General features: G+C 51.6%; 6 protein-coding genes across 6 annotated transcripts; 2 read left to right on the top strand and 4 right to left on the bottom strand.

The window, feature by feature from the left end:
• Positions 1-574: 574 nt before the first annotated feature.
• Positions 575-7,581, bottom strand: BCR38DRAFT_404090 (uncharacterized protein; the record flags this gene model as incomplete). The annotated part of the gene is made up of 15 exons (XM_040857810.1): positions 575-830; positions 877-1,255; positions 1,455-2,230; positions 2,316-2,515; positions 2,635-2,721; positions 2,790-3,074; positions 3,193-3,482; positions 3,630-4,529; positions 4,782-4,976; positions 5,008-5,074; positions 5,113-5,282; positions 5,332-5,837; positions 6,140-6,692; positions 6,733-7,045; positions 7,168-7,581. The coding sequence occupies 15 exons, from the start codon at positions 7,579-7,581 to the stop codon at positions 575-577; spliced, it is 5,391 nt and encodes a 1,796-aa protein (XP_040720549.1).
• A 791-nt stretch (positions 7,582-8,372) lies between these two features.
• BCR38DRAFT_1535 (major facilitator superfamily domain-containing protein) lies at positions 8,373-10,512 on the bottom strand. The gene is made up of 2 exons (XM_040853731.1): positions 10,347-10,512; positions 8,373-10,287 (listed from the first exon to the last, which is right to left on the bottom strand). Exons 1-2 carry the CDS (start codon positions 10,401-10,403, stop codon positions 8,839-8,841), a joined length of 1,506 nt encoding a protein of 501 aa, XP_040720548.1. The 5' UTR covers positions 10,404-10,512; the 3' UTR covers positions 8,373-8,838.
• Positions 10,513-11,873: 1,361 nt separating this feature from the next.
• BCR38DRAFT_519454 (uncharacterized protein) lies at positions 11,874-13,243 on the top strand (the record flags this gene model as incomplete). Its single annotated transcript, XM_040865134.1, has 5 exons — positions 11,874-11,936; positions 12,003-12,047; positions 12,116-12,240; positions 12,309-13,092; positions 13,201-13,243. Coding segments are annotated over exons 1-5 (1,035 nt in total), but the record flags the coding sequence as incomplete, so codon positions are not given.
• A 1,960-nt stretch (positions 13,244-15,203) lies between these two features.
• Positions 15,204-17,331, bottom strand: BCR38DRAFT_462287 (cytochrome P450; the record flags this gene model as incomplete). The annotated part of the gene is made up of 5 exons (XM_040862615.1): positions 15,204-15,575; positions 15,687-15,964; positions 16,001-16,031; positions 16,221-17,014; positions 17,107-17,331. The coding sequence occupies 5 exons, from the start codon at positions 17,329-17,331 to the stop codon at positions 15,389-15,391; spliced, it is 1,515 nt and encodes a 504-aa protein (XP_040720546.1). The 3' UTR covers positions 15,204-15,388.
• Positions 17,332-17,931: 600 nt separating this feature from the next.
• Positions 17,932-19,929, bottom strand: BCR38DRAFT_470026 (putative aminotransferase; the record flags this gene model as incomplete). Its single annotated transcript, XM_040862825.1, has 5 exons — positions 17,932-17,938; positions 18,407-18,807; positions 18,883-19,025; positions 19,098-19,401; positions 19,453-19,929. 5 exons carry the CDS (start codon positions 19,927-19,929, stop codon positions 17,932-17,934), a joined length of 1,332 nt encoding a protein of 443 aa, XP_040720545.1.
• Positions 19,930-20,493: 564 nt separating this feature from the next.
• BCR38DRAFT_491715 (uncharacterized protein) lies at positions 20,494-21,912 on the top strand (the record flags this gene model as incomplete). The annotated part of the gene is made up of 6 exons (XM_040864681.1): positions 20,494-20,523; positions 20,597-20,666; positions 20,734-20,840; positions 20,956-21,250; positions 21,335-21,515; positions 21,548-21,912. 6 exons carry the CDS (start codon positions 20,494-20,496, stop codon positions 21,804-21,806), a joined length of 942 nt encoding a protein of 313 aa, XP_040720544.1. The 3' UTR covers positions 21,807-21,912.
• Positions 21,913-22,763: the final 851 nt, after the last annotated feature.

Genomic DNA, 22,763 nt, shown 5'->3' with positions numbered 1-22,763 from the left:
TTCCCTCTGAGGGATGCTTAGCTTCTATTCTGGAGTTGTATCTTGCTATGTCCCGCTCCCGGGGGCAATCAAGACAATATTTCTGGCCCATCTAGCACCCTTAAAATGGGATTCCGGTAGCCGAGAGGCCTTTCCTATCTTCTCTCTGTGGCCTCGTCTAAGTTTATTTCCGATTGCCCGCCCCTTTTTGTTTCTTACGGTACAGCATCTTTCCCATATCTCCTCTATGGGTTTTAGGCTGTGTTGGCATTTGAGGCGCTTCGTCTCCGCTAGTATCTCAGCACAATCTTTTTTCCATCCTTCCCTGGATTTATTGAACGGGGCACCTGTTGGACCGTGAGGGTCCTATCGACAAACTATATAAGTCTTGACAGAAGATTATGGTATTTTCCTTATGATGTAACTACTGACCTGGAACCAGCAGTGTTTCCAGAGTATTTGATTACTATTTTTTGTGAATGCAAGGGCATGCTTATTTGTATGAGCAGTCAGTTCACCCCTTTCCTCTTCAGAGACCGCTTCTCAATTCAAGACAATGTGATACGTTTGCTCCAAATAAGTCCGATAGCACCTCTCAGGTACCGACATTTTGAATGCAAAATGAAGAAGAAAGTCGATACTTTCCCCATGCATTGTACACAGCTTGCGTTGTTCTTTGACGCTGTTGCGTTGAGGCGGCAGGCTGCCTTTGAGGGCGTTTATCAAATGATGAAATGGCCAAAATAGAAAAGGCTGAGATCATTGGTGAAGCCGCCTGACACAAAGTAAGCCGGGATAACCATTGTGCCCTCCCGAATGCAGATGCCAACGTCTTATCGGGAAGCTTTGCACTGCAGGCACCTTATGTAACATATTAAGTGTAATATCTGTACTTACTCCTTCCCCCCCTGCCTTTCCGTCACAACCCCCAACAAACCCTCAGCCGCGCGCTGGCCCAGAGCATCCAATGAACCAGATCCCAACATCTCCAAGACGCTGATGTCAAAGCCGAACATCTGCTTCCACCAGGCGCGCAGCTCGATGGCGACGAGGGAGTCGAGGCCCAGGTCCACTAGGGGCGATGTGGTGTTCAGCTCATCGTACGGCTTCAATAGAAGATCGAAAAGCTTCTTGCCTGTCTCGAGCGCGAGCAGCGACTCGGCCTCGGCCGTCTTCAGCATCAACGGGTTCGCGCGTGCCGCCGCCAGGAAAGTCTTCAGGACCTCATTGGACCCGGCCGCGCCGGTCGTTCCTCCAGACGGAACGATTTTTGGGGCTGCTGAGGGGTGTTTCCGAGCCGAGACCCAGCACAAAGGTGTTCTGGTCTGCAAATCCGAGCCCCGACTTAACTGTTGTCGTTGTTTTTATTGCTCCTGCTGATGATGGTCGTTCACGAGTCATAGCTACAGCCATGGCATCCAGCAGTTCCTGCTCGGTAAGGCAGCCAGTGGACTTCATCTTGCTCATCAACCCACGGGTCTGCGAGATGAAGCCCACGTCTTCTACGGCGCCAATGTCGACCACCAAGGCTGCTAGACCATGCGAAGTCCGGTATTGTACAAAGGCGTCCAGGAATGTGTTCGCTCTCGCGTAGTTGGCCTGGCCAGGTTGTCCGATAGAACCCGAGAGAGAGCTGAAGAGGACGAAGAAATCCAGGTCCGCTCCCTGTGTTGCGTGATGAATGTTCCACGTCCCTTGAATCTTGGGCGCGGAAGCTATACACCAGTCCTCGTAGGTCATGTTCTCGAAGTTCTCATCCCTGAGGACCATGGACATCTGCAAGATACCTTTCAGGGGTAGTGTGGCGCTTGACACCGCTTTGGCAACGTCTTCAGCTCTTGTGGCGTCTCCCGGGACGAGCTTAACCTTACACCCTGCGCTAACAAGTTCTCTGACGAAAGACTTTATTTTGAGGCTTGGGCTGCCCGCGTTTCGCGACAGGTAGATCAATTCGCGGGCGTTGTGTTCGACCATCCATTGGGAAACAGCCTGGCCAAGCCCACCGAGACCTCCGACCAATAGATAGGACGACGAGTTCTTAAATTGGACTTCGCGTGGTTTCGGCACAACTTGGAAATTCATCTTGGTGCCGTTGGACAAGTTTCGGAGCGCGATGGCGACGCGGCCGATGTGCTGCCCTTTTTGCATGAAGCGGAACGCCTCCTGGATCTCATCTGCGCCAAACACATGGACTGGGCGCACGGGGCTGAGACGTCCTTCCTTAGTGAAACTCACTGTACTGTCAATCAAACTAGAAGATAAATAGTAGTAAGTATGTCATTCCAATACTCAGGACATCGGTCAGGAGAAGTCTCTGGTGCTGGCATATTGCTCACCTCTTCAGAAAGTCCGGTCTACTCCAAAGCTGGTCGATGTCGACGCAGCAATAACTACGGTTAGCCGGCCGCATGTCGAGCTTCGTCCCGCCAATCAGGTCTCGCTTGCCGATCTCGACCATCTTCCCAAACTCAGCCACGCAGCTCCACGTCGCATGCAGCAGTTCGCCCGAGAGGGAGTTGAGGACCACATCGACGCCCTGTCCCTTGTTGCGCGCTTGATATTCTCAACGAACGAGTCGTCTCGGGAGTGAAAGATTCTTTCTCGTGGGATATGGAACTCATTCATTAGGAACTGGACCTTTTCGTCGCTGCCTACCGACGTGGAGATGTCGGCCTCCAGCATCTGTGCGACTTGGACAGCTGTCAGGCCAACGCCTCCACAGGCGCTGTGGATCAGGACAGACTAGGTTAATGCCGGCATCAGTACAGTCCAAATGTAAGATGGCCTATCATGGAAACTTCTTCTCTCACCTGGCCTTTCGTGAGTCCACCAACGTTCACCAACGAGTGCAAAGCGGTGACGTATGGAACGAGCATTGAAGCGGCCTCGTCAAATTTGACCGAGTCGGGCAGCTTGGCACAAGAAAATTCTGGGACGCAAAGGTGGGTGGCAAAGGCCGATGTCTTCAGACAGAAGACCCGATCGCCAATCTTCAGGTCCTTGACGTTGGGCCCGACTCTCATGACGATGCCTGCCGCCTCCATGCCGAATTGGCGTATGGGGAGCTCGACGATATTCACAGTGACAAGGATATCCTGGCAAGGCACAGTTAGAAGAAACTGGAGGGTTCGTTTATGCGATGGAGGGGGCTGAATGAGACAGGGGAAAGGGTGGGAACCGGGGGAAGGGCGAGGAGGGAGTTTGCGTACCTACCCCAAAGTTCAATCCAGCTGCATGCACTTCCACCTCAACTTGATCGTCGCCGAGACTCTCCCGCGCACAATTATACCATTGCAGCGTATTCAAGCGGCCTGGCGTCCCGACGTCAAGAACAGCTCTGTTTTCCGGCCCCGATGATGTGATCAACTCATCTCGCAGGACGACCGGGTAGTACCGCCCAACGTTGATCAGCCCATTTTTGACCAGGTAATCGAAATCGGGCTTGAGGGTTTCATTCCCCGCGTCAACACGTTTCTGGACCCTGGCGAATACTTTGGCAACGGCTTGAGCGCAGTTCTCAAAGTTGTCCACCTCGCAGGTTGCAAAGTCAATTAACATCTCGGAACGCATGGTACGCGCGAATCCGATCACAGGGGCGTGACGAGGATCATGGCAGTCGATTTAACAAGGCGTAGTCACCCAGAGGATACCCGCGTCGCCCAGCCGCTTCAGAAACTCCTTGAGCGAGTCGAACCGAGCAGAATCAAGAGACTCGAAAAAGGGGCCATTCCTGTCCAGGAGACACAAGATGTCTTGTCCGGAAGGTATCGAGTCCGTTACAGAGAGTTTTGTAACTTCGTAGCCTGACTCTTGGAGCCATTGCACGATTGAATCCTCTTTGCCGTGGTCTGCGCCGAGCACAGAAACTTTCTTGATGTCCGACTTGGGCTCAGGGGCAAACGGCTTTGCCAAGATGGTTGTCGAGAGCGAGTCCTCTACGAGGAACTCGGTCCGAGTCAGACCTGCCTCCAAGAGTTTGGACTGCAAATAGGCCGTCAAGGTTTCCGATTGAGCACCATTCTCAGCGGCACTTGTGGTGTTGGACCACCAGCTCGGTCGGGAGCCAAAGACATAGCTTGCCCATGTAGAACAGGCATTGACTTCCTGCAAGAGCAGCCGTCCCTGGGGAGCGAGGAGCTTCTTTATATTGGAGAGGACCTCTTCAGGTGAGCCTGAGGTGGCCTGCATTATGCTGGAGGTCACAATGAGATCGTATTCACCTTCCTCAAATCCCTGCTCCGTAAGGTCCTTGCTGATGTCCAGGGTAGAAAAGTCCATGCCGGAAAACAGCTTCTCTTGGTCCTTTCCAGAGATGTATCCCTTAGAGGTAAATGTATACTTGGAGCAGAGAACCTGGTTTCCTGGAAGAGTGAGGCTTTGGATGATGCTAGCGGCGGGAGCGGTTCTCTCGTTGCCAATCTCAAGAATTCGTAGGGTGGGCTTCGAATGCCCCAGGGTCCGAATGAACGTTGACATATCAAATTGGCTCGTGAAATGGGCCAGGGTGGCCGTTACCTCGTCTGACAGTAGTTGGTCAAGTGTCTGTCCACCTTGCAGCAGCGAAGGCACGTTAGAGAAGACCTATTGAAGAGCGACAACTGCGGATGCTGCGGGCGTCCACTCTAGGCGACAGGCCCAATCTTCGAGAATGGCCGAGACATCTTGGTCGGCGATGGGCTGAGTAGCATGAGTTGAAGAGAGCTCATTCGAATGAGACCCGATCCATTTGGCATAGGCTTATAAGTGGTGGTCCGAGGTCGGCTGAGGTTTCCTAGAGATATGATCCCGCGAAGAAAGCAGACACAGTTTAGCGAGATTCTCCAGGAGCACCGTCTGTGTGCTTCGGTCGAGCGAGGGCTTTTTTAAACGGTCGGCCGCGACAAAGTCGATATCTAAACCCCAGGTGTATCGAGCCGCAGCATGAGTGTCCAGCATGTCGCTTAACACAGATCTGTTGCCGAGAGACATTCGGATACCTGAGACCTCCAGGACTACGTCTTCGCCGGAAGTGCACCGGCCTTCACCTACAAGGGAATGGTTGCTCGTCGTCCTTGCTGACACGCTGGATACCAGCGGCGAGGAGCACCTGGTAATACTGAGACGTTCAATACTGGTGGGAAGCCAGTTACTAACCTTGCGAGCCTGGCCGTTAGTGGCGGCGCAGCTCATAAGTTGCAAGGTTCCATCGATGACAGTGGGATGGATGTGATAGTCGTTCTCCTGGGGCAAAGTGGCTCCCGCTAGCTTAACCCGCGCCGTTGCAAGTTTCGCCGAGCCAATGGAAGACTCCAGCGCCTGCTCATCTGGAACGAGGTGCCCAGATCCAATCCCGTCTTTTGCATTATGTCGTACCAGGCGTGAGCGGGATCTTGCGCGGAAGATCTTCATCTTTCTCAGGGGACGCAGATCCAAGTGATGTTGCTGATATAGCCATGACCTCACCAACACAGTGCTTGTTCCACACCTGACCATTATACGCAGCGACCATGAACTCCCACCACTGGCTACTAAGCGAGCTAGTTAGGCGAACGGGGCGGAAAGAAGTTATCAACTCAGTGGGCCTGCCCTCAGGCAGAACGAGCGCCAGGCTGATCGTCATGTCCCGAATACTGAAACCCTCTGTGACGCCGGTGAGCTGCTTCACAGCCTCGCCGGCCAGTGCGATGTAGCCAGCATAAGGGAACACGACATCACCCCCAACCTTGTGGTCCTGGACCCAGGGGGCGTTCGAAAGGTGGAACAGATTGCGCCAGGCGGGCTCCATGTTGGTACTCTCGGGCACTCTGGCACCCAGCAAATCGTGGTAGGGATGCACCCTCTGGCGCCATTCCTTGGAAAGCCTCGACTCAAACCAATAACTGTTCTCATGGTTCCACGGATACCGGGGGAGGTCAGAGAGGCACGTACCGCTGGGTATGAGCGCGTCGAGTCGGAGACCAGGAAGATGGAATGACCAGAGCTTACTAACAGCCGCGAGAAGCGACTCTATGCAGTCTCGATTCCGCACCATGATCGATGCGTATTGAGCGGATGACGAGGCCGATATAAATATCTGCCTCAGGGGACCGGCAAGAGCCGAGTGGGGACCGACTTCAAGGAACACGGCGTGCTTCCCTATCTCGTGCTCCAAGACCCTTGTGGCGGCCTCACGGAAACGTACAGGTGATTCCAAGTTTTTGCGCCAGTAATCGGCATCCAAGCCGACATCTTGGTGAGCGACTTGAGGGAGTTCGCCGAGTACAGCAGGAGCTGAGCCTTGTTTGTCGGGTACCGGAAGACGGATGCCGCGTTGAAGCTGGCAGCCGAGTCCAGGATAACATGAGCATTTGCGCCGCCGATGCCGAAAGAGTTGATGCCCGCACGCTCTAGTTTAGATTGCGGCCATGGGGTCGGATCAAGTGGTACTGTGAGTTTTGCAGACTCAAACGGGATATCTGGGTTTGGTGACGTGAAACGAATGTTTGGAGGAATTGTGCGGTTCCCGAGAGCCATTACCATCTTGATGACCGAGACTAAGCCGGATGCTCCCTCGGCGTGCCCCAGGTTTGGCTTCACGGACCCAATATACACTCCTTCCTCGCCAAAGATGCGCGCAACAGCTTTTGCTTCGATAGGATCACCGATGGTTGTCCCGGTACCATGACACTCAACCATGCCAGTTGCGTTGAAATCCGGGATTCCAGCCACTTGGTATGCCCGTCTGATGAGAGCCTCTTGCGCATCCGTACTCGGCTGGGACACCGGGCGTCTTACCTTCTACATTGTGAGCGGTTCCTCTGATGACTGCCCTGACTGGGTTACCGTCTCGGATAGCATCTGCTAATGGCTTCAAGTAAATTGCAGTAATGGCTTCCCCTCGTGCATAGCCGTTGTCGTCGGCGGAAAAGGTCTTGCAGCTACCATCTTTGGACAGAACCCCCTGCTCTATCATGGCAATCGTCATGCCTGGCCCGAGGATAAGGTTTACACGCCTACAACAGCAGCCTCGCAGTCGCCGCGGGAGATGGCCATACATGCCTCGTGCAAGCCTGTCAGTGCGGATGAGCAGGCTGTACGAATCGTCATGCTACAACATTCTATAAGTCTGAATACTTGGCTCAAGAGATGTACCAAACCTGACTCCACTTAACTTGGTCCTTGCAAGTCCATCTCGTAGGAGAGACGGTTAGAAAGGGCAAAATCGCCAACCCCGACCACTCGATGTATGCCATATTGCTGAGGCTCCTTAGCAAACATCTCAACCCAATCCTCGCCAAAACTTCCCACATAGCACCCTATAGCTTTCCCCCGCCAGTTCGTCACCCCTGCGTCCTCAAAGCACTCTCTGGCGACCTCAAGCAGGAGCCGCTGCTGCGGGTCTGCATGTTCCACCTCGCTTCGTGTCATGCTGAAAAAGGAGGTATCTAAAGCTCCGAGGTCGACGGTCTCGTCGAGGAAATAATCGTACTCGGTTGCTACCGATCCGACCTTTCCAGTAGGCGAGTAGTACGATGATACGTTGTAGCGGGATGGTGGGACACGACCCCGGGTATCGCCCTTCGCCAGGAGAAACTCCCACAGTTGCTTGGGAGAGGCAAGCCCCCCCGGGAGACGAAGCGCCATGCCACAAATAGCGATGGGCGTCGCACAATTTGGCTTGATTTCACTTCCAAACCCTCCGTTAGATTGCCCGTTTGTTGTCACATCAGAATGTGAGCCGTTCAATGTTGAGCGCCCATTTTCTATGGTGCTATTGCTCGAGTCGTTAACGGTATGCCCGTCAGACCAACTCCCGTTGTTTCTACCCTGACCGTTCAACATAGTGTCCTCTCGGCGTCTTCGTCAAGTTGATATGGGGTTGGTCTGCAACAGTAAGCACGATCTATCTGATATTTGGCCTCTACTTGAACCCGAGTGGATAGGATTAAAAGAGTACATACGCGAATTCATGAGATCCAAGACAGTCCTTGCTGTCCGACTTACACTATGTATCTCCATCGTACGTGCCGCTGTACCTTGTGACATCGGCCGCAAGCTGGTTGCTGCTGTATTCCCGTCGAGGCCCCCGAGCTTCCCTTGGTGGGTTTACCTCCGGCCCCCCCTCCCCCGCGGGGTTTTTCGCCGTCAAGCGCCCGGAATCCGAGCGCCGCAGCTTTCGTATGCCGAGAGTGACGTGAGGAATCTAGTGTCAACGGGTCAGCGGCAAACTTTTCCGTTAGGACGTATCTGCATAGATAGTAGTGGGGCGCACATTGCAAGACCTACTGCAAGATGAGAAATTCTGCGGAGTCCCGTTGCTTTAGAAAAAGCTTATGACCTGCAACTATACAATCTCCTGCGGCCCGGGCCCGCTCTTGACTCAGTCGGTTAAAAATGGCATCAGGGGATTTAATTTGTCTTGGCGGGATTAATATGATATATGGTTCTTATTCGCCGAGCTGGGTCCTGCGTGTGTGTACAGTGATATCGTGTGTCACGGTTCATAACAGTATCAAAAGTCAACGCGGCTAACCAAGCTCTGATTCTTTGCCAAAACTTCTAACATCAGGCCGGGAAGACACGGAGGAAAAGCAGCCTGGTTGCGAGTTCAAAACTGAGTCGTAAACCGATTTAGGGAGTAGCTACGGGTTTCTTCATGGTTGCTAGGCCTTCGCTTCACAGTATGTTCGATCTGTGAGATTCCTGCTTGTCCGAGGCTTGTTGAACTCCCGATTAGGCAATTCCGCCGCGTTCGCTTCTCACTGCGTAAAGATTAAGCCTCACAATGGCCCTGTACCTGAAGATCCATGTCTTCCGTATTTTCTAATCCACTACACATTGTTGAAGAAATGGGATATTCATTTCGGGTCAGCTTCAGTCTCTTCGTCGCCTTCTCAACGATCAACCCTCAAATTGCTGCTGGCCCATCTCGGTTTTTCGCATACTCAAATCCTTGGCGAAGAAAGAACTCAACAGGCAAAGGCCGCTGAATCCTGTCATGGCGTAGTATATTGGCTGGATAGCTGTCAAGTAAGCCTGGCGAATCGACAGCAAGGTGTCCTCGGGCAATTTGAGGGTTCTGAGCGTGGGAATAAATGCGATGGCAGTGTTGGGGTCTCTCAGAGGCAGCAGCGAATCAGGTAGCATACCAAGAGCGGCAATGTCGCGGGAGAACACGCTGCTGAAGATGATGGAGCATACCGCGAGACCTACGAGACCGCCGACCAGACGAAAGGTCAAGAGAATACCGATCGCGAGTCCCGTTTCGTCAACGTGCAAGACACTGGCTTGAACGGGAAGAACTAGGAGTCGGAGAAGAAGACCAATGCCAGCTCCCCATATAACGGGCGGCCCCGTGCGAAAGGTTGTAGATGAATGTGCATCAAGCAGAACCAGGATGCCTGTCCCAGCAGTTGTCAGTATCCAGGACAACCTGATGCTCCATCTGTAGCCGATATTTGCCATTCCAACGACTGAGATTCCGATAACGGCTCCTATCACGCTGATGAAGCTGGTAGGCAAGAGCGTCACGGCGGACTGCAGCACAGTCTGGGCCATGACGGCTTGATACATGAGAGGCAGCCACTGCAACAACGAGTAAAGCGACATCCCATGAAAAAACACGCCTATAAAGGTGGCGGAGGCAGTCTTGGATTGAAAGATACGATACAGCATGATGGGCGCTGTCGGTCTGCGCTCGTAGACAGCAAAGGTGGCGAGAATAGCAGTACCCAACAGCAGAGGCAATATCGTGCGGTACGACTCCCATGCGTACAAGTTGTCCGCCCAACTCAACGGTAGAACGAAGAGCACGCTGCCGATGGTGAAAAGAGACATACCCGTCCAATCTAGGCGTCCCAGCTTATGCGAAAGCGAAGTTTTGAGTGGTCGAAGCTGAAGGAAGAAGATGGTGAGTGTGAAGGAAATGCCCAGCAGAGGCAGATTGACCCAGCCCAGCCACCGCCATGTGACGAGACTGCTGAAAAGACCACCGACAGTTGGCCCCAGCACACTTCCTATTGCCGTAGGTATAGCCATCAGGCCGAGATACAGGGGACGTTCCTGCAGGGTCGTCATATCTGTCACGATGATTTCGCTTAACACGTCGAGCCCGCCGCCCCCCAGACCTTGTAGAGTGCGGCCCGCGATGACGCTACCCATGTTTGTAGCGAGAGCGAAAACAAGAGAGCCGGCGAAGAACAAAAGCAACGCCACATAAAGAGGCGGCTTGCGACCGAATATGTCAGACAGTGCCGCGTACATTGGTTGCGTAGCGACCACCGCAAGAAGGTACGAGATGCTGGCCCAAAATGACTCCAACGACGTGCCACCTAGTTTGGCTGCAATCGCCTGACGGTTGGGTCAGTTAGGGGAGCAGAGGTTTCACAAGGCGTCGATGTGCTACTCACTGGGGTAGCCACGGCCAGCGTGGTTGCGTCAAGAGCATAGAGGAAGAGATTGACCATCACGGCGAGAAATGAGAGGTGAAAGGCAAGAGATCTCTTGCTCCGAGGAGCCGGTGCCGGATCTTGCGGTTGCTCATCGGTTGTTATACCCGTCGCAGTGTCGATTTCGATGGCAAGACCTGCCGTGTCTCATGCAGAATTGCGGCGAAGACTGGTTGGTGACATGACCTAGCAGTCAGCACCTGGATCAAGCGCTCGAGGTCAGGGGCTGGAGGCTGAATGATGGATCAGGAAACAGCTGCAAGCCTTGGGCAGGCTGACCATCAGAATGGTAGTGGTGGCGGTAGCCTGGGAGAATCGGACACTGAACTGAGGCACTCAAAACGCAAAGGCCTGGCAGGTTCATTAGGGCCCGATAGCTATTATGGCTTGTTTGCCCAGATCAATCAGATTGGCTAGTCGCAAGTGGAAGCGAGCGGTGATCCCAACGCGTTGTCTCGGCTGTCTGGTCAACATTTCTCTCATGAAGGCAGGCGCAATTAAACGGCGACATGGTGACATGGTGACTTGTCGCAAAACCCTGTGTTTTTGCGGCGGATCTCCGAGATTTGGCAATTTGTTGGGGTACACACAGAGATAGATGTGTGGCCCGTTCTGGGAAGATCGGAGTATCCTATGCAGGTAATGAGCGGACCGAAGCACCGTAGCGTGTAGCAATATGGTCGTTTATTATGGCCAGTCAGATGTTCATACAGTAACAAACAGAACTGGGACTGTTGATTGCATATCTGACTTTATTAAGACGCATACGACCCTTTCGTCGATCACTATCGCATAGTATGGCCATGCTTATAATAAGCGAGATATGTTTGGTCAACACCTCTTCATTGGGGGATTCATCTGCCAATTCAAAGCAATCTGGAAGCGCCCGGCCTAGTGCGCACACAACCACACACACTTCGACTTAGGAGGAGTCCACGTATGGATAATCAACTTAGGGACAATCTCCTCAAGATCTATCCAGCCAGATCCAGTCCTCTCCAGAGTCTTCTAGCCAGATACAGTTCACTCAGCCCAAGTCCGCCTAGACGCAATCAGACCAGGCGACTACTTTAACGACCTCAACGGGATCTTCAGCCACACCTCCCTCCCCCTTCAGAGGCAAGTGCCACCACAATGATTACTTCGATAACCTCAGTGGTGGTTGCGTCAATCGCTTCTACTGTCGCATTAACGCAAATAATCACTAGTACTACTCACATATCCGGAGCATGTGCTGTGGAGACCCCAGCCTAAGCGGCATGAAGGAGTGCATACTATGTAGATTGAGATATACGTACTATGTACAATGTGGTTTGCGGTTTTTAGCGTGGTCTTGCAACTATTATATCCTAGAGTGGTAAACAGATACCCCTTCCTGTGCGCCGGGAGCGTTGTAAGATCCTTTATCTATCTCTTGTGTACTTCTCTTGGGTCAGGACAGCATAAATCCAATTACCCATGATTCTCGACCTAACCACAGTCTAGCATTTTATCAAATCATCATCTAACCAGATGAATCCCAGAAAGCGACTCCATACTGAGTCAGATGAGGTATGCTAACCTCAAATACCGGCGTCGTGGGCAGCGAAATTAGCAACATATGCTGACATAAGTAAGCTCGTCCTTTTGAACTACCGACGCAAAATATCAAGGATTACACCGGTAAGCCGCCAATTTATTCATTCCTGGTTTTTTTCTTTTCTCTGGCAGACTGACACGCCGATCCATAGTATGCGATCCCTGCAGAGGAAGGAAGATACGTTGCGGAAGGGAACGTCCCTCATGCCTCAACTGCGATAGAGCAGGGCAGGAGTGTACCTGGTTCGGACACGGCAAGAAGACGAGCCAGTCCGCGGTATTTTTTCGCGCCCTTCTTCTTCTTTGTCTTCTGCTAATACTCATCATCTCTGACCATGATCTCAGTACCCATGCCGTCATCAATATCCATGTCCAGCTCGAGAGGCTGGAGCAGACTATGTTGAAGATACAAGACAGCCTACATGAACTGCACCTGAGGAAATCTATCGGTTCGCTAGATGAGTCACTGGGTAGTCAATCTGTGACCAATTCCGATATTGAAGCCCTCTTATTGGACGCCCAAGCAGCCACAAGCAATGGTTTGGGAGTGTGCCGGCGATCCCTCTGTAATGTTGCTGGTTGTCAGATCTATGCAGGGCCGACGTTGCTCCACTGCCTAATACTGGATGCCAAAGAATTCATCCTCGAATCTATAGTCAACGAGGGGACGCTCAAGCAGCACGATGCAGCAACAGCCAAAAACCGTCTCGGCCAACTTCTGACAACGCAGCATGACGTCTCCGAAGAGGCAGGTGGCAAAGATGGTCTACCGCCTACGATGCCCCCTACGGCCATGCTGGATGTTATTTTTGAGCCTTATTTCGATCAGATAAACCCAAGTTTCCCCATTTGGACACGCCAGGGTTTGAGAGCTCAAATTGACTCTCACAGAGCTAATGACGTAGCCTGCGCCATATCAGCTAACAACATGATTATCCTAACACTAGTAGCTAAATTTGTGCGTGCCATATCTCGAAGGCCTCTGGAGTCATCAGCGAATGAGCAGACATTTTCTTCGATGGAGGCTGAACTGGCCAGACCGTTTGTTACCAACGCGAGGAGAGCCACCAAAAGCATGGATCGGCTCCTTGCCCCGAAGTTGGTCAACATCCCAGCCCTGTTGTCAATGGTCAGTGGTCTTTTCTATACTAGATTATGATAATCCAGTAACCTACACTATTCCTTTCAATTCGGTAAGTGTCCTATAGATTGTTGTGTGCTGACATAAGGTTGATAGTGCTTGATTGCGCAATACTATCTTTCCGAAGATATAATGTATCGAACTTTTCACCAGGCTGTGTAACTATCACGCTTAGTTGGTCTCGATGGCCCAGATCCTCCCTGTGAAGAGGGTGATGGCCGTCTAGCCGAGGGCCATCTCCAAGAGCGACGTAGTGTCTTCCGCTGTCTCTGCATCTTTGGGACCTCTGTCAGCTGGGGCCACCGGTCTCCGCTCCGGGGATCTGATGTCGGAATTCCCACTAAAACAGCCCAACTACGACGTAATGAGTACTTTAAGCATCCCAGATGTCCATTTCGAATCCAGGCTTGAGCTGGCGCGCATCAAATACCAAGCCTTTGAACATCTCTTCTCCCCAATTGCGAGACTCAAGAGCTCATTGGAGCTGAAATGCAGCGCCTCAAAGCTATTGAGAGATCTTCAGTGCTGGTGCAATAAATTCATCGGCTTTGCTCCTGTGGGACCTCCGTTCCCAGAAGGCCATGAAAGACTTCCCAGAGCCACAAGTACCATACCATATCAATTCTTACGCGTCATGCTTCTCACGACCTCTTTTAGATACCAGGACAACTCTCAAGAGGTCTTGAAGGCCTCCCGGAGCCTTATTCAGACATACATAAACAGCTGGAAAACCGAATTGAATCTGGGACATTTTGTGAATCTAGCATAGTAAGCAATGACATGGGTTACTTGTTAAGGGAGGACCGAGTCACTTACTTGCTTCTATCTCTCTGCAGCCATCTCATCTCAAGCCCTCCAACTGCGGCTATTCAGATACTGGCCCATCACCGAAGCCGCCAAGAGGGGACTTATGACAGTCTGGCTGACGACATGGAACTTTTGCGCATGTTCCGCTCCATGACCCGGACCGTCGCTGGTATGTTTTCAGCCTCGTATGCTAATCGACTGGTGGCTTTCATTGATATCCTGCTTAACTTGGCCGAAGCGGATAGGCGATGCTCCCTCCCACTGTGCCCTTGGGTCGGGGAGACTCAGCCACGTCCAGGTGAGAAACCGTCCTGTTCTTCCAGGTGTCCTCTTGCCCCTAACTTCATTACTAGCTAAGCATCCCAACCAAGTACTGATAGATGACCCAGGTGACAAGTTCGACTCACTTTTCGACACCCTACCTAGCGCTATGGAGGCCCCAAAGCTGCCAATCAATCCCGACCAAGATTCAGATGACCCATACGTTTTTCTATCGAATTCTATGAGGAGGTACCATAACAACAATCCTCCTTTCGTGATGCCACGGGATGAAGTGGGGACCGAACCATCCATCGCGTATTGCATCGACAATCACGAAAATAACGGAGAAGATCAATGGTTAAAATTATCGTAACATGGCGGCTCAGTACAAACCAAAGAAGCATGCTATATACTCAATTCTCAGGGAAAATACATGTTGAGGACCGAGGAGCGCAAAATTAGAGGAGCAAAACAAAAAATAAAAAAGGGAAGAAGTGGTCAAAATCGCCACACATTAATGTCGGACGGCACCAGCCCTTTTCTAACTCATTGTGCTCTGTCACTCTTTACTCTTTGGTGCTTAAACGGCTGATTTAGAGTTTCTTAACTTGCTCTGTAGCAAGCAGCTAATAGGCTTACCTTTTATGCTCACTCTTGTGTACTTAACGCCCTTATGGTCTCCTTCGTTCCTTTAAATTCGAGATCAGTAACACATTCATTTCTATGCTTTGTCATAGCTTGCAATAAGTCCGATTTCTAGATGCTGAAGAGAATCAAAAGATCACGAACTTTCATAAAACACTCGGGAGAACAAAATATGGATAATCACTTATTAACTGTGGGATCGCACTGGTACTGGCATTCCGGCTACATAAGGTGAAGAAGGGAAGTATAGGTGGGGAGTCCAAGCCGCACAAGGGCACTAAAGTATTTCGCGTGTCTCACGTGACCGTAGGCCACCAATCCCACATTAAGTACCAAACATCTTCCCAAATACCTAAAACTCCCCTCCCCCCTTTTTACCCCCTCCCCTTTTTTATCCTTTCCATCCTCCACACCCCAAGATCCACACCTCGTCTCAACCAAACCAGAGGTTCTGGTTGTGTTGGACTAAGGCTTGAGGTCCCTAATGCAAGCACGCACGCACATACCAACCACTTGTGGGTAAATACAAACGCTATCAGAGTATATCTTTTTCACCTCGCGCCATTAGAGTTCATGACCTTATCTCCGAGCCGAAAACTCTTTTGATCTTCAAGTGCAAACCCTTCTGAGGCCGGATCGTGATAGCACCCGCAGGAATGACATCTTTCGCGTCCATAGCAAGCGTCCACTCGAACCTACTCACCATGGCTGCGATAAGGCACCGCATTTCCGCCTTGGAGAAGAGCTGGCCTACGCAGCTGCGGGGACCGTGCAAGAAAGTCTCCATAGCGTAGTTGGTGGATGCGCCGCCATCATTATTCGGTCATTTATCGGTGATCCAGCGCTGAGGGTTGAAAGTCCGGGCCGACTCCTCGCCTCCCCAGAGCTTTGGTGATCGGTTGATCAGCCACGGCGACACGAGAACCTCGGTTCCTTTCGGGATGTGTTGTTCGCCAAGCGACGTGTCGCAAGCAGCTACTCGCGTCGTGACTGGGACCGTAGGGTAGAGACGCAGCGTCTCGTGCATGACACCGTTGAGGATAGGAAAGTTTTCCATGAGCCGCGCAACATCAAAGTCGCGGCTTCCGTCGCATCCAAAAAGACCTGACGTCGCAAGTTCACGTTGGATCTCGTCGCGTAGCGCCGCCTGTCAGTTCGGGTGTTGCGCTAAGAGAAAGCAGACCCATGTGAGCGTGGCTGACGTGGTATCATGCCTAGGTAACGAGACTTTGGTCAACACGTGGAGGTACCATGTGGAACATGCTTGTTCTGTGATGTTTGCTAGGGGTTGAGGAAATAGGGGGTTAAGGGGGAGAGGAATAATTCAGTTGCTAACGAACAAAGGACCACGATTGGTATAGGGACGAGCTTTATACTTGATAATTCGACGTGAAATCACTTACCCAGCCACCAGGAAGGTCAAGAGTTGGTCCGCGAGCTCGTTGTCGAAAAAGTTATCCGTCCTAATGAGGTTTGAAAGGATGTCGACCGGTTCATCGGGATCTTTTCGAAGAGCCTCCCGCTTCTCTCGGATCAACCGATGGCATATACTCTTCATGTTCAGTGGATTATCTTTGAAAATGGTGTTCTTGCTCCACGGCAGCTTTTGCACGAACTCGAACGAGAGCCACATGGACATGACGAAATACAACAGCATATGGTCGCCCGTGATCTCATTGAAACTCTTGACGAGCGGGTCGTCCGAATTTCTCAGGAGGTCAAAATCGTGACCAAGGCCAGCGATCCCGATAACATCCATGGTGACTTTGTTGGCCCAGGTCATCATCTCAATCAGGCCCGTATCTTCACGTCCCAGAGCGATGTTGTCGATCTCGTCCACAAGAGACATCGCTTTCATCCACATTCGCGGATACAGATTTTGTACCTGACGATATCCGAACGCTTGAACAGTGTTCTTGCGGAGGAATCTGTGCCTGTCCCCCTCGATTATGATGAGCCCGTCGCCGAGGAAGTGGCGCATGAAGTTGCGGGCATTCTCGGGCTTCTCGAAATCATAAGGTTTATGAACGAGGAGCTCGGCGATGAGCTTCGCCCCGGTCAGCAACAGCCGTTCGGTGTACAACTCTCCGAGATGGACGATGCCGTTGTTTGGAGTCTCCTGCACGATAGCAAACAGAAGTTGACCCAGAGTCTCCTGCCGGATAAAGCGGCTTTGAAATAGTCGCCAAAGGTGCCACTAGATTTCGGGTTCGCCATCCCTTGTCTTTCACACACAAAACTCCGGCACAAGGTAAAATGGGAAGAATGGATGGAAGACACCGGACGAACCTTGGATTGTGGGACGTTTCTCAGGGGGCTGAAGAACTTGGGGTATATGATAGCCGAGTAGAAGAACATGAAGTTGTAGTTGATGGCTAATATTCCGACCGCCACAGCCAAGGAATTTGCCCATCGGTCGTCATAGCGACAAGGAATGAACCCGTATGAAACAAGTCTCAGAGCAATCAAACTCTCAACCAGTCCGAGGATAGTAATACTTTGAAAGGAGATCATAGTGATTGAGTGGGGATGAAATCTATACGACTTTGTTAGACGATAACTCGGGAAACACGCGTTACAGTGGGATACGGCGCACCCAGAAAGGCAAAGTTGCAAGAGGTGTGAGGGTGGCTTGTATTAGCTAGAATACGAAAGTTGCAGGATGCCCTGAACCAAAGGGAGTTTCTAATCGCGTACTACTCGGGAGTTGAAGTTCCGTCTGCGACCGTAGAGCACACACCCGGCTACGTCTCGGAGGCGGATTCCGAATGCTGGTGAAATGGAAACGATGACTCAGGCCCGCAGGAGGGGCCTGCTAGTTCGTAATCGTGTAATAGGGAACCCAACAGCCAGCTGAGACGTAATGGGTATTTCCTGCATAGATTTAGATGCGTTGGCTGATTCCGCACAGCTTCATCGGCCTAAGTGGTTATGATCTCGGTTTATATTTCGCCGAGAGCAAGATGCGTAAAAATCCAAGCATTCTTAGCGTGCAAAACTTGGCCGCGTCCACAGTCCAACAAGTTACAGGTCGTACTAACGGCGTACTATAATCAGTGTACTTATTCCTGGTACCTGAGACGAGACGATCAGAGTTGATTTATATATGTGTTTTCAATATCTAACAGAATGTCTAGAAAGGACCGATACAATGTTTCCACCACCATGAATGCCACTCAGCGAAAATAAAATACAATCCAAGTCCAAACACTGAACATCTGTCAGGGTACGGCTAGGCCGAAGGCGATAGTACAGAGTGATGGGGAGTAACGGGCGTCCCTCCTACGTAATACCGGGTGGTCACTGGCGGTCTCAGGTAGGGGTGCCCACGGTGATGCATTGATCTCTACTCTCCCTCTATCTTCTTCCCGGGCCTCCGCCCCTTACATAGATAGCTAGAACCCGACGTCGGAGCCGCGGAGCACTAGTTTCCCCGATTGTTCCGCAAACCAAGACTTCCATATCGTGTCATGACTCGCACATTCCTACACCAGAGCCCCCACCGGTGTCCCACCGGTGCCTATGGCATTCTGTTCTCTGACAACATCCACCAGCCTTTTATCAAGCTGCTGCCGCCATCAAGGCGTACACCTGCTGAGCAGATTTAGCTATCTTGGAACTGGCGTCGGCACCCGTCTCGATGTCGACCATCTCACGTGCCCACTCACATGTGGCCTTCGCAATGCCGTCGATCTGCTCCTCGGTATTGGCCCCGTGGACAATCAAGCGAAGGCGACTCTGACCCTTGAGAACCACTGGGTAGTCTATAGGAAGAATGCAGTACCCGTCGAGCTGCAGGTGGAACGCAAGCCAGTAGCTGTAGCGTTGCCGCGTCCTTATGGGCACGATGTGCACGAGGAAGTCGCGTTCCTCCATATCTTCGCACAACGGGACCCATACTATGCCCATTTCAGACGCCTTCTGGAAGATTTGGTTGGCTCTTACGGCGTTGACGAACCTCTTGACGAGATGCTGAATGTTGTCCTGAGCCTATGGTGGTGGTGAATTCATTAGAGCTCTACGACTAAGTTTCGGAAAGGTAAATATCACTATGGGGTTTCTCACCTTTTCCTTTTTGCCAGAGCGCAGCAGGTTATATCCAGCTCGCATGGCAGCTATCATGAGAAAGGTCGGTGCGGTTGTGTAGACGACAGAGCGGGCAAAATTTGTCAGGGCAGCCCGCACAGTGGCATTGCCAAGGATCGCCGCTTAGAGGAAACTTCTCTTTAGTCATGCTATACGCTGAGAACCAAGGAACTTCAATTATCCTGTGTACTCACCGCCAGTAGAGGCCAGCCCCTTGCCGCACGTGTGCAACCGGACAGCGATCTCCTTCTCCATGCCCAAGGCATTCACCGAGCCCGCACCCTTGGGACCCACAACGCCCGTGCCGTGAGCTTCATCGATGATGAACTCGACGTTCCCTTTAGGACAAATCTCCTTGGCAACATCAACAAGCTCCCTTAGAGGACACACATCCCCGTCCATGCTGTAGACGGATTCAACTGCCACGAGCACGCACCGCGTGCCCTCCCTGATCATACGCTCTGAATCGACGATCTCCGACAAGACCTCGCGGAATGCCTCGCAGTCATTGTGACGAAACGACTTCTTGAGAAACTACAAGCTGTGCACCATGCCGTCCAGCGTGCTGGCGTGAACAAGCTCGTCGTAGACAATGGCGTCGCCCGGTCGCGGCAAGGCACAAAAGATGGCCCCGTTACCCTCGAAGCCCGAGTTCACGATGAGCGCGGTCTCGGCGCCGTGGAACTCTGCTATTTCACACTCCACCTGCTGGATGTACTCGTAGTTCCTGTCCAGCATGCGGACGTCCCCCGAGTAGAGGTTGTAATTGGGGTGTCGGGTGAGCTCCTCTTCGAAGGCAGCTCGGATCTGGCCCGTGGAGCCGAGGTGCAGTATGTCGTTGGAGCAGAAATCGACGCCCTCCATGCTTTTCCAGGCGCTGATATTGGGTGTGAACATGGCGTGATCGGCCCTGCGGACGTCCAGAGCTTCTTCGAGGTTCCGGTCAAAGACCCTCGCGTTCTTCATCTGGGGAGCTTTCAGCTTCTGGCCCCTGATCCAGTTTGTGAGCATCGATTGGGCCGCCATGATGATCTTCCGGGTTGCCAGACAAAGAGATACGAAAGGAAATCGTTCTTGTCATGAGATTGCGTTGAGCGAGTCCGATCAAGTTCGCCTGATTTTGATTGCTGTGAAGTGGAGGCGATTCGTCTTTCAACCCGACTAAAATGGTTGCCTGGTATCTTTACTCGATTATTATCGCCAGTTCCACTTGTCTATGATGGCCCGTTTGTCTCGACCGTTTGCGGAATCCCGACTAGCGTCATCTTCCGGATTTGTCGTATCGGCGACGGGTTCCGAGTCCGTGTTTTGTCTTACACATGTAACCCCTCAATTCTGGAACCGAGGAGCGAGCCAATGATGATAAGCCTTCGTCTCCAAGCATCCATACAGCAGCAAGCCCCTTTCCTAGAATCAGCCGTCAAATGAATAGTGTATTCTGGCTCATGGATCAGGGAAGTGACCTAGGTATATCAGGGCTCCTCCTACCATTGATCCAAAGGGGTTCGTTCGAGAAGTTGTCCAAGGCAGCATAGACTCTATATCTACTAACTGAATTCACACTTTAATCAAATTTTCTACTTTGCAGTGATGATGGGCTCGGGAAACCTAGAGGCCAAAGTAGAATACCCCATCCCCATCCCCCCCTACCCCCCCTGTTTGTGGATATACGAAAGTGAACTAATAAGCCTAGCAGACTGTTTTTGTGGCTGGGGGTTCCGGTGGACTCGGAAAGGCAGTCGCGAAACTTGTTGCGTCTCGAGGTATTGTCTCACGTACAGTAATTATGCGTGGTCCAAAGCCACGAACCTGACAAGGTGAATCGAATAGGTTCCCACATGGCAATATTTGGTCGTAGGATAGATGTCCTCGAGGGTGCTAGGAACGAGATTCAACAGTTGGCCCGAAGCTCAAGCCAGGAGATCAACGCAGTCGCTGTGGATCTCTCTGACTATGAAAAGTGAGAGCCTTGGAAGTTGTTCTTTGTCACGTGTCTTTCATAAATGTTGTCAATATCGACCAATTCAAACCCTTCTAACATGATGTTACTAGGTCAATGAACTGTTCAAAGCACAGGCTCGAATCCCTGATGCGTTGTATTGCGCCGGGGGCGGGAACCACGCCCAGAACGGGTTTCTCGTGGACATCACTGCGAATCAGCTCGAAGCTTGCATGAAGAACAACTACTATGGAACCTTGTACCCTATAAAATCTTTAGTCGACATCTGGATAGAAGACGACCGGAAGAACGCGCAACAGGAGAGCTCTCTACCCAAACTCCGACAAGTCGTCATCATAAGCAGCGCTGCAGCCTTCGTAGCGTTACCAGGTTCTATTGCGTATACTCGTAAGAATTCTATATGTAACCTAACTCCTCCAGGGGTCATCTTGCTTTGTCCTCCGTGTTAACGAGGCAATTTCCCTTGTGTAGCTGACAAAGTTGCAGCCCGCGCACTGGCTGACACACTGAGACTGGAATTCCTGCGGTATTCGTGCCCATCGTCCACGTACAGCGTCCACTGTGCCTTTCCCGGCGACTTCATATCCCCCGGCTTTTACCTTGAGCAGCACACCAAAACACCCCTGACCAAACGCATGCAAGGCACTAACAGGTCCTTGGCGCAACTCGAGGCCCGCTATCCAGCTATCCATCCTCGGACAAGTTTGCGTTGCTCATCATCGGAGCAGTCGACGATGGCAAGTTTATCATCTGCAAAGACTCGATTTCGGCTTCGCTTCTCTTTACCAGCATGACAGGACCTTCGCCTAAACGAGGTCTGGGCATCATGGACTCATTGGTGGGACTGCTGGTGAACTGGTTTGTTTGGTCAGCGCTGCGGCTCAGATGGGAAGCCCTGTGTAAGAAAGATGGAGAAGAATGGAGACAGAAGAGAGTTTGCTAAGCTAAAGGAGCTGTTTAAGAAGGACGCGACGGCGAACGAGAATAACCTCCAAACAGAGTTTCTAGAATATAACCATCTCGGCAGTAAAATCTTCGATGAAGGGGAGGAGTAAGGGAGTGCAAGAAATATGCAGCAACATAGAAGGGTCTGTAGGGGAGCTTATAGGACAGAGATAGAGAAAACCTACCTGTATTAAGCCTCTTCATCCATGCTCGCTTTGGCTCCGTGGGTAAGACGGTGACGTCGTAGGCAATGGTGAAGACATGAGGATCCATTCAATATTCGAGGATCAAATATCGAAGAGGGGCATAGAAGCATTGTCATAAGACTGATAAGGATATGAATAACGAACTCCTTACTTCAAGCGAACGTACCTTCTGTATAGCAATACGCTAACCGTCTCGGTCAATACTAACATCAGGCAACTAGCCTAGACAACTACATAGGCCCGAGTACCCTTATTTGCAACAGAGGAGTTACCCAGCACAGTTTTGAGCAAAGACTACTAAAGCAAACCCTTTTTCCAAAACCAATGACACCACCGTGGTGAGCTGGATAGCATCCCTCTGTATTCAAGATTGGCCATAGACACCTATACATACACAAATCTCCAACCATAAATAGCCAGGTGTACTACTGCTGCACTCGTCTTGACAAGTTTGGGAAGCCAAGACTGCTATCTATCCACGGAACTCCCTACACTCGCAATCTATACCCGACGTCAACTCCCACTCCCACACCACCCAGTCTTGTTGCCAAGCAGCGCCGAAATTCGAGACCAATCTCCTTAATGCTCCCTAGCAGCTCAGAAACAGACAAGCCTTGGAACGCATCATCATCCAGCCCCTAAACAAACTGAGGACATCTGGAGTCAGTCGGGAAATACCAGTCTGCCAGCACAGCCAATTCATTGAAGAGGATCGGCGTGTATGGATCCTCTTAATAAGTTCATCCACA

The sequence above is a fragment of the Pseudomassariella vexata genome (assembly GCF_002105095.1).
Source record: "Pseudomassariella vexata strain CBS 129021 chromosome Unknown BCR38scaffold_1, whole genome shotgun sequence".
Lineage (NCBI taxonomy): Eukaryota > Fungi > Ascomycota > Sordariomycetes > Amphisphaeriales > Pseudomassariaceae > Pseudomassariella > Pseudomassariella vexata.
The sequence above is the reverse complement of the archived record's forward strand: the minus strand, read 5'-3'. Positions and strand labels throughout refer to the sequence as shown.